Raw genomic sequence first — 10,936 nt, forward strand, 5'->3', positions numbered from 1 at the left:
CAACTTCTCTGTTCCTGTTGATTTTCTGTGTGCTTGTTATTTCGTTACTGAAAGAGGAATGTTGAAATCTTCATCTGTAATTATGGATGTGCCAACTTGCCAACTTTGTCTTTCAGTTGGCATTATCTGCTTTATGTATTTTGAAGCTCTATTTTAAATTGTTAAGTCTTCTTGATGAATTGACCCTTTTAACATTAGGAATTGACTTTTTTTTCTTTGCTAATATTCCTTGTTCTGAAGAATACTTTGATATTAGTGCTTAGTGTTTAACTGGTACATCTTTTTCCATCCTTTTACTTTTTTTGCATATTTAAATTTTTTTTTAATTAATTAATTTATATTTATTTTTGGCTGTCTTGGGTCTTCATTGCTGCACGCGGGCTTTCTCTAGTTGTGGCGAGTGGGGGCTACTCTTCATTGTGGTGCGCAGGCTTCTCATTGTGGTGGCTTCTCTTGCTGCGAAGCACAGGCCCTAGGTGCGTGGGCTTCAGTAGTTGTGGCACACGGGCTCAGTAGTTGTGGCTCACGAGCTCTAGAGCACAGGCTCAGCAGTTGTTGTGCACCGGCTTAGTTGCTCTGTGGCATGTGGAATCTTCCCAGACCAGGGATCAAACCCGTGTACCCTCCATTGGCAGGAGGGTTCTTAACCACTGTGCCACCAGGAAAGTCCCCATCCTTTTACTTTTAACCTATAAATATTTTTATATTTGAAGCGGGTTTCTTGTAGACAGCATAGTTGTTTTTTTAAAAAAAATAGTCTAATAATTTTTACCCTTTATTTGGAGTGTTTAGGTAATTTACATTTAATGTAATTATCAATATTGTGGGATTTGTCTACTATATGTTTTCTATTTATCCATTCTGTCCTTTATTCCTTTTTTCTTCTTTTCTTATACTTACTGGGATTATTTTTGGATTCCATTTTATCTGCATTATTGACTTATTAGCTATACCTCTTTGTTTCGAGTGGTTGCTCCAGGGCTTATAGTATTCCAATTCTTTTAAATTTCTTGCCAATCTTGATGTCTGTCTTTTTGCCTTTCCTGATAAGTCTGGTGGTCACATTGTCTGTCCTGTCTTTGAGGACTGTAGCAGACAGTTCCTGCCTGCACCTGTCCTCTTTCTCTTGTTGCAGAGTTTTTACCATAATGATTCAAAATTCTAGAGGATCACTTTCCTAGCTTTCCTTACAGTTTGGGCAGGAACTGATGATTAGATCCTGGCTGACGGGAGCTGAGTGTAAGTCTGATGGAGGCGTCTGGGAAACATTTTTCTCTATTATTAAAAAAAAAAAAAAGTGGGAAAAAACTCCATTTTTTTCCTCCTGAGAATTGATTTTGGAGACAGTAGTATGATGATGTGATGCCTGGACTGTGACAGCCATATTTAACCATGAGGGAAAAAATCTGAGGAAGCAGGCCAGCACACCAAGGGTGTCAGAATAGATGGATGAAAAGAAAGAGTCCTTGACAATATTGTTGAGCTCTTCCTCCAGCCTTGTCTACCTTTGGGTGGATTGAGACAATAAATGTCTTACTCAACCTATTTGAGTATCTGTTACTCACAGGCAAAAGCGCCACTGTCTATAACCCTTGCCAGCCCCTAATCATACACTGCTATAAACTGTTGTCTCATCTAGTCATATGGTCTCGTGTCTTGGTCTGGCTATGGACTCAGAGCCAGGAACGCTGCCTTTTCTCTTACATCCTGAAAGAGGCCTCCTATGAGTGGCAGTATTTAGAAGGTACTCAGAGAAGCCATACTGAATGGATGCCACTAGCCTCTGCCTTCTATTCCTCTTTGTTGGTAGGAGGAAGGGGAAGCATGTAATTCCCTTCTTATAATGGAGGCAGATGGAGTGGGAAAGAACATTGAGCTGGAAGTTACAGAACCCACTACGAAACAGGCTGTGGGATTTCAGGCCATGTTTCTTCTCTGGGCCTTCACATCAGGCAAAAAACCACATGTCCTGTGATACTGTGAGATAGTATCTGTTTCCAAAAAGGAACAAAGTGAGGGCAGGAAATTTATGTTTATCAATAAATGTTTATTATAACTGGAAATTCAGTTGAATGTTGAGCCATGGAATGGTAGAATGTTCTATATAGAAAGAACTAAGAGTAGTTCGTTCAAATCCTTTCATTTACAGACGAAGAAATTCAGGCCTAGGGCTTCCCTGGTGGCGCAGTGGTTGAGCGTCTGCCTGCCGATGCAGGGTACACGGGTTCGTGCCCCGGTCTGGGAAGATCCCACATGCCGCAGAGCGGCTGGGCCCGTGAGCCATGGCCGCCGAGCCTGCGCGTCCGGAGCCTGTGCTCCGCAACGGGAGACCCACAACGGCGAGAGGCCCGCGTACCGCAAAAAAAAAAAAAAAAAAAAAAAAGAAATTCAGGCCTGGAGAAGTGATACGATTCACTCAGAGTCATCTGTAATCAAGTAGAAATGAAGATTGGCATCTTTGAGTCCCAGGATCAGTTTTTTCTACTCTTCCGAAGTCTTCCTCTTCCTCAGATCCTGAGTGAATGTCAGTGTTTCCAGAAACATAATTCAAACACAGATTTCTCCTCTGATTTTAAATGTCAAAAGTCTGGGCTTCCCTGGTGGCACAGTGGTTAAGAATCCACCTGCCAATGCAGGGGACACGGGTTTGAGCCCTGGTCCGGGAAGATACAACATGCTGCGGAGCAACTAAGCCCGTGCACCACAACTACTGAGCCTGTGCTCTAGAGCCCACGCGCTGCATCCACTGAAGCCCCCGTGCTCTACAGCCCGCGCTCCGCAACAAGAGAAGCCACCACAATGAGAAGCCCGGGCACTGCAATGAAGAGTAGTCCCTGCTCGCCGCAACTAGAGAAAGCCTGTGAGCAGCAACGAACACCCAATACAGCCAAAAAATAAATAAATAAATAAATAAAAATTGAAAAAAATAAATGTCAAAAATCAAGGAAAAATACAAACTTAAAAGGCAAGTGACAAGGAATAGACACATAGGCCCATAGAACAGACTACAGACCCCAGAAATAGACTCACAGATATGCCCTACGGATTTTTGCAAATATAATCCAATGGAGAAAAGATAGCCTTTCAACACATGGCACTGTAAAAAAGTAAAAAACATAGGAAAAATCTTCAGGTTCTAGGTAGGCAAGAATTCTTAGACTTAACACCAAAACCATAATCTATAACAGAGAAACTGATAAACTGGGCCTCATTAAAATTAAAAAATTTTGCTCTGTGAAATACCATGTGAAGAGGGTAAAAAGGCACATTACAGGGAGAAAAATATTTGCAAACCACATTTCCAAAACAGGAATAATATCTAGAACATATAAAGGATTTTCAAAACTCAGTGTTAAAAAATCAAATAATCCAGGTAAAAGACCTGAACAGACATTTCACAGATGAGGATGTACAGAAGACAAAGTAACACATGAAAAGATGTTTAATATCATTAGCCAGTGAGTAAATGCACATTAAAACCACAATGAGATATCACTGCATACCTATCAGAAAGACTAAAATTAAAAATACTGACATCAGGGGCTTCCCTGGTGGCTCAGTGGTTAGGAATCTGCCTGCCAATGCAGGGACCACGGGTTCAAGCCCTGGTCCGGGAAGATCCCACATGCCACAGAGCAACTAAGCCCATAAGCCACAACTACTGAGCCCCCGCACCACAACTGCTGAAGCTCGCGTGCCTAGAGCCTGTGCTCTGCAGCAAGAGAAGCCACCGCAATGAGAAGCCTGACCACCACAACGAAGAGTAGCCCCTGCTCGCCCTGACTAGAGAAAGCCCACACACATCAACGAAGGCCCAATGCAGCCAAAAGTAGAATAAATAAATTTATTAAAAGCAAACGACATCAGATGTAGGTGCAGATGTAGAGAAACTGAATCACTCATACACTGCTGGTGGAAGTGGTACCGCCATTCTGGAAAACAGTCTGGCAGTTTCTTGTGAAACTAAACATGCAATTACTATGCAACCAAGCAGTCGTACTCATGGGCATTTGTCCCAGAAAAATGGAAACTTATGTTCACATAAAAACCTGTACATTAATGTTCAGAGCAGCTTTACTCATAATAGCCTAAGCTGCAACAACCCAGAAATTTTTCAGTGGGCGAATGGATAAACTGTGGTACATCCATGTAGTCCGGTGTACCACTCAGTGATAAAGAACTAGCTATTGATACACACAACAACCTCAATAAATTACGTTGAGTAAAAAAGAGCCAGTTCCCCTAAATTACATACTGTATGATTCCATTTCTCTAACGTTCTTGAAGTTACAAAATTATAAAACTAGAGAATGGATTAGTGGTTGCCAGGGGCTGGGGGTTGGGTGGAGTGGGAAAGGGAAGTGGGTTTGGATCTTTGTGGTGATGTGACTGTTCTGTATTTTGACCGTGTCAATGTCAATATCTTGGTTGCCACATTGTACTACAACTTTGCAAAATGTTACCATTGGGAGAAACCCCGCAGAGTACATAGCGGGGACCTCTTTGTATTATTTCTTGAAAGTGCATGTGAATCTACAATAACCTCAAAATAAAAAGTAGAATTAAAAAATAGAATAAAAAATAAAAAAACCCCAACAGTAAGACTTTAAAAAAGAAAGTGGGGAGGGGAATAGATGTGAAGGTAAATGGGGTCACACCCAGCACCCCTGTGGCTGTTCCCTCTACCCTTCGGACGCCCTGCTCTACTAGCAGAGACATGGCGGCTTGGCCACTTGTGAGCTACTCTGTCAATAGCCTCTCCTTCCTCTTTTTACCACGGCTGTGACTGGAAAATGGCAAGGAATCCCTTGGTGTCTTATATACTGCTAAATTCTACCCATCCTTATTTTTTGCGGCCAGGATATTTCTTCTTAAGGCAAGGTGAAGCCAGGCACAGCAGGTTTTCTTACGTGGTAATAGGTTGGGCCTCCTCTCAAACTGCCGGCCAGCCTCAGGCTGATCTGCCTTGCTGAGCAGAGCAAGGCGGTGCCGGTGGACCGGAGGCTAGAATTAGGTGCAGGGGCCAGTCACTCGTGGTCCAGCCCCACGGCTGGCAGGAAGGACAGCGGCTGCCACGAAAGCCTTCCTCGTCCTCGTATCCGCCGTGCGGCCCTTCCCCCTTGCCCGGGACAGGGGAACAGCGCCAGCTTGCCCGGCCTCCCCGGGCTGTTGCAAGGCCCCGTGCGGCCCAGACGAGTGACAAATCCCGGGCCGCCGCTCTCCGGCCCGGCCCCGCGCCGGCACAGCCCCTGCATCTGGGCTCCTGGGTCAAAGTCGCGGCTCCTCTTCCTGCCCCGTCACCGGCCTCAGCGCTGGCGGCACAACTGGCCTCCTGACACTCTCCTCCCCTACCCCCCAGCCCAGGTCCCCATCCCGGAACCCCAGCACCGCGGGCTCCCGGCGCGCCCAGCGTCCCCCCCGCCCCATTCCACGAGCCTGCAGCGCCCCCCTCTCTTTCTCCTCCACCCAGCCGCCGCCGGGCATCGCACTCTGCAAGGACCTCTTCGCTGTAGGGCTTTTCTCTCCCGCTGGGAGGAGTGAGAGGAACGCGTGCACGTGTGTCCAGGATCCTCCACTCTCCGATCTGGGCCCAGCAGGTGAAAAGCCGGACCTGGGCTCCTCGTTTGCTCACCCGTTGAAGAGTGGGAGGACCATGTGCTCCACAAAGGGGGCTGTGAGGACTAGCCGACTGATTTAAGGCGGCCAGCTCAGTGAGCACACACGGTGGGTCCCTTCTCAGCGCCTACCTTCCCCCCCACCTCCCTCCCGTGAAGTCGTCTGGCAAAATCAGGACTTTTCCTCCAGGGAACGTTGTCACTCTACTGGAGTGAGGTGGAGTGGACCTTCTGGGAGATGTCTAATTCACTTCCTTCTCCCACTCCACTGGAGGATAGGGGCTGCCATGGCCGCCCATCCCCTGGACTGGACAAGTGGGCCACCGGTGAGCTCAGCGGCTCGCAGCTCTGGCTTCCGTTCCAATCACAAGAGGAGATTTTTAAACAAGGATGCTCCAACCCCACCTCCAAAGATTCTCATCTCATTGATCTGGGCATCAGCATTGTTAAAAAGTCCCCAGCCTCTACTCTAACTAGAAAAGAGACCCAGGGTTTTAGCGCTTTTCTCAGTATCCTCACTACAGTGGCAGCAAACTCCTGCAGGTCTGTGAAAACCTATCAGCAGGATTTTTTTTTTTTTTTGTCAAGCGGCTTGTGGGATCTTAGTTCCCTGACCAGGGATCAAAGCTGGGCCCTCGGCAGTGAAAGCGTGGAGTCCAAACCACCAGGATCACCAGGGAATTCCCTCAGCAGGATTGGCGATAGCTTCTGGGTTGGGATTATTAGAAAGTCTGATTCCAGATTTGGGGCCCCATTTCATCTGAGGCTCTTTCCTGTTGGATGGCAACGAAACAAAATATAGTGGGTAGCGTTGCTGTGGTCTCAAGCCAGAGACTGTGCCCTTCATCGCCCGCCCCACCCCCGCAATGTCTCTAACAGAGTGGGTGGCAATTTTGATAGAAAAAAGCTCCACAGCAGAGGGGCTGCACGTCTTTCACTTCAAGAGCCTGGAGCAAAGAATGGGGACTGAACGCATTCTGCTGTACTTTCAACATCCCCAACGGTTTTCAGAAGAAGAAACAAGTGAGCGTGAATGCTTCCTAAAGTCCAACTTTGGGCTCAGGCAGAGTTACTTCAGACAAACCCATCACTTCAGGCAATAGCCAGAGAATGGGTTAAAAATACAGAAATGGACAGTTACTCACGTTTGGCAGCGTCAAGTGGCAGTGTTGCAGCCAGCAGCAGAAATCCCAGGAAACAGTAGAGACATCCCATGCTGAATCCTCACAGATCCCGGCAATCAAGGTTTAGCTTGTAACTCCTCTGGCTCCATCCGCTAAGAGCAACAGTGTTCTTCTGGTTTTTGCTGTGCTCCACTCCTTATTTTCATTAAATATGGGCCTCGGGGCAGATCATGTGATGGTATTAAGCTGCATGGCTTGATCTGGTCTCTGGAGTTCAACCACTCATGTGCTTCTGACTCACTTGCTCTTAGTATTTATTCACTTTTCAGATGCACACCATTGCAGAGTTGCTATTCCATATTTCTAGTTAAAGGGACTTACTTTCCTATGGGCCCTATTTTGATAGCCTTCCCCAAATAAAATTTCAATCTCCAACCTCACTGATTTTTTTTAATTTTTGAAATGTTTTGTTATCTTATATTTTGAATTAGATTCTGTTCATTCATTCTGTTCGTTTCTTTTTTTGAACTTTTGAATTTTATTTTATTTTTTATACAGCAGGTTCTTATTAGTCATCAATTTTTTTAAAAATTTATTTATTTTTGACTGTGTTGGGTCTTCGTTTCTGTGCGAGGGCTTTCTCTAGTTGTGGCAAGCGGGGGCCGCTCTTTATCGTGGTGCGCGGGCCTCTCACTATCGCGGCCTCTCGTTGCGGAGCACAGGCTCCAGACGCACAGACTCAGTAGTTGTGGCTCACAGGCCTAGTTGCTCTGCGGCATGTGGGATCTTCCCAGACCAGGGCTCGAACCCGTGTCCCCTGCATTATCAGGCAGATTCTCAACCACAGTGCCACCAGGGAAGCCCAGTCATCAATTTTATACACACCAGTGTATACATGTCAATCCCAATCGCCCGATTCATCACACCACCATCCCCACCTGCCGCTGCTTTCCCCCCTTGGTGTCCATATGTTTGTTCTCTACATCTGTGTCTCAATTTCTGCCCTGCAAACCGGTTCATCTGTACCATTTTTCTCCAACCTCACTGATTATTAACTTGCTGTGACTCGTTTGGTGATTCACTCACCCAGCTCATGTTGAAATGTCACAGTTATGCTTCTTTTGCCATAATTTAGATGACCACCTCTTCCCAGCGCTAGCTAGTGCTTGTACATCCCCTTCCCCCAAGAGGAAACTAAGACAGGGAACGATCTCTTCCATCACTTGAAATGGTGGATGACATACATGGATAAAAACATACGCTGTGCCGAAAGGGGACTGAAGTAGCTGCACCACCTCCAGTAGTTGAGAAATTTACTCAAAAGTGCATTTAGGATATCTGTGCAATTCCATATAACTTTTGGAACCACCTGCATCATTTCTGATAACTGCTCTCAAAGCATTTACTTGTGTTGTATCACTCAGGACCAACTGCATTCAACATACAGCATATTTATTTCATGTTACAGAAAGCAAGCATTAAATGTAAAAACAAGCTTGCCCAGAACATACATCTTATCAAATCGTTTCTGGTTACAGAATGTGCAGAAAATGTGGCAACATGACTTTACTGCATGTGATCGTTCTCTAAGTCACACCCACATAACCGTTTCCAGTACATATAGAAGCCCTGGTCAGGGGTGAGGGGAAAATTTGTGGTAGTGATTTATGTTTCAGTTGTGCTAATGATGAATAGAAATAAATAGTCTGTGAAACTCCCTACCCTAAGGCCACACACAGCTCTTTAGAGCTGCTTTTACAGCCTTTCAAGCAAATATGAAGCGAGCAACAGGGAAGGGAACAAATGGACAACTGAAACAAAACTGTTTTCAAATACAGATGAGTAAGTGAATAATGGAAGTAGCTGTTGGTTTCATGTAATGTATATTACATAAATTACATATAATCTATATAGTTCTGTTTTCTTTTTACAACAAACATGAATAACTTTTATAATTAAAAAAAGCTCTTCACTGTAGGGGAAACTCACTATTGATTTTTGAAAAGTATGATTTCCCTTTGTTGCTTACGATTAGTTCTGGCTTCTATTTTTGGCCAGATGAGCTCTTTCTGTCTCTAAGAAAACTGGAAGTGTCAGACTCTTAGGTAACGAGATCTTATTTAGGGTGACAGACACAATGATCAAGTCTTCTCTCCTTCCCTCTCCCATCAACAGGCGATAGCAATGAACTAAGGCAACAGGCAAAAGGTAGGCAGCTGGATGGAGGCCAAGGCACCAGAAATTCTTAATTTCAAAGCACCACAAATTGGCTAATCAGTGCCTTGATAATCAACAGCTGACAACATATAAAGTCCTTTGTAGGTTTCAAGATACTGGGCTATTTTGGATAAGAAATATCTTCAAGCTTGTTTTTTTTTCCTTGTAAAATAAAATTATACTGTGAAAAAGGTTTGAAATAGTTCCTTCAAAGAAGGGAACCCTCGCAATTACCTGGTATTATCCACATGATTATCCTGGTGGAAATGCTGTTGAGCAAATAGTCAACTTCTGAGAACGTCCTAAATGGCCTCTCAGCGGCCTGGGTTCTGGCACCCCTCGTGCCACCACAGTCCCAACCTGAGGAGTAGCCTCTGAGCTGGGAGAAAGGTAGCAGCCACCTCAAGGAAGGCTCGTGGAGGGGCAGGTGGCAGCCACACCCAGGTGTCACGGCAGGCAGTGGGGGAGCTCCCTTTAGTTTTAGGAATTTTTTAGTTCAAACTGCTGTTTTTAAGCAAGATAATAAAAATGAAGGCCCTTTCCTCTCCAACTCTTGTAAATAGCTGTTGGATAAGTTCCCTATCGCCACTGTTAGCAGAATTTGCAGAAACCTGGAGGCTTGAAACTACACAAATCTAATACCTTGCTTTCTGGTATGGGTCTCAGTGGGCTAAAATCAAAGCGGCAGCAGGGAAGCTCCAGGGAAGCATCTGTTTCTTTTACCTTTTCTAGCTTCTAGAGGTCTCCCTGCATTTCCTGGCTCGGGCCCGCTTCCATCTTTAAAGCCAGCCGCAGCCGGGCACGTCTTTCTCACACCCAATCACTCTGACACTGACTCTCCTGTCTCCCTCTCTCACTTATAAAACCTTGTGATTACATTGGGCTCACCTGGATAATCCAGGTTAATTTCCTTGTCTTAAAGTCCGTTGATTAGCAACGTTAATACCATCTGCAGCCTTTAATTCCCTCTTGCCACAGGACAGCTTCACAGGTTCCCGGATTAGGATGTGGATATCTTTGGGGGCGCCATTATTCTGCCTATCACAGTTATACAGCAGGTGATTTAGCAAAAAAATTCTGTGTATAAGAAGAGTGTGTGATAAGAGCAGTGATGGGAAGTAACTCTCAGAGGTTACATGACTTGCTGAAACAAAGATTTTGATATTTGGCAGAGCAGAAGGCACGAATAAACTGAAGATAAAGGAATCAGTTCAGAGAGAGAGAAAGCCCACGTGACTGTTTTGTCCTAATGTGGGCTTTTTAACGTGTTATAATCAGAGTCACAGTTTTCAGATTTAAGCATTAACAAATGACGCAGAGACTTCTGTTTTGTGTCCAGTTCCTCGGCCTCTCCTGTCTGGGTGCTCCCCACATGAATAAATAATTAACCCCCCTGGTTTCTAGGTTTGCTAAGCTTTGAAATTACTCTTCCGTGAAAATATTTTCCCTCGCTTTTCAGGGAAAGAGGAGAAAAGGTCAGTGCATCGTTTTCTGGTCACCTCTGCTATCACAAAGTGGCAACCGCTGTTGTATTTTTAGCCTGATTTTCTACCTGCAGGAATCAGACACTAGACTCCGGTAAAGGAGTTTTCTTCTTGGGGTGCTGGCTGCAAACGTTTTTTGACGAGACTATTCTTAAGGAGTTGCCCATTTGAAATTAGAAAGAGCACTAGGTGTAGAAAAGTGTGGGTTACCATACTAAGTGCTAGTTTTGTTATTAAAGTATTTTCTCTGAATTATTAGTGTAGAAGGAGAATAAGACATGAAAGTTTAATGAGTGGATGTGGAAGCAATGACGCCTTTCTTTTCTACTTTCGGTGCCCGTAGATCAGTGGGACACAAGAGAGAACTAGAAGGGGATCTAAGCAGACAGAGAGAAGGGAGGGGCAAAAATAGAAAGCTGAATGGAAACCTGGCTTCCAGATTTTTGATAATTATGGACTATCCAGACATGTCTCAGATCACAGGAGCCAGTGCATT

At 45.0% G+C, this 10,936-nt stretch overlaps 1 protein-coding gene across 1 annotated transcript in view; it reads right to left on the reverse strand.

Moving 5' to 3' along the window:
* The window catches only part of GPNMB (glycoprotein nmb), a 28,325-nt gene extending 21,416 nt beyond the window's left edge, over positions 1 to 6,909 (reverse strand). The window contains exon 1 of the mRNA XM_029234432.1: positions 6,761 to 6,909. Within this exon, the coding sequence (XP_029090265.1) occupies positions 6,761 to 6,830 (70 nt within the window). The 5' untranslated portion in view covers positions 6,831 to 6,909. The remainder of the gene's footprint in view (positions 1 to 6,760) is intronic.
* Positions 6,910 to 10,936: the final 4,027 nt, after the last annotated feature.

The sequence above is a fragment of the Monodon monoceros genome, unplaced genomic scaffold (assembly GCF_005190385.1).
Source record: "Monodon monoceros isolate NGI ecotype Baffin Bay Population unplaced genomic scaffold, NGI_Narwhal_1 Super_Scaffold_2, whole genome shotgun sequence".
Lineage (NCBI taxonomy): Eukaryota > Metazoa > Chordata > Mammalia > Artiodactyla > Monodontidae > Monodon > Monodon monoceros.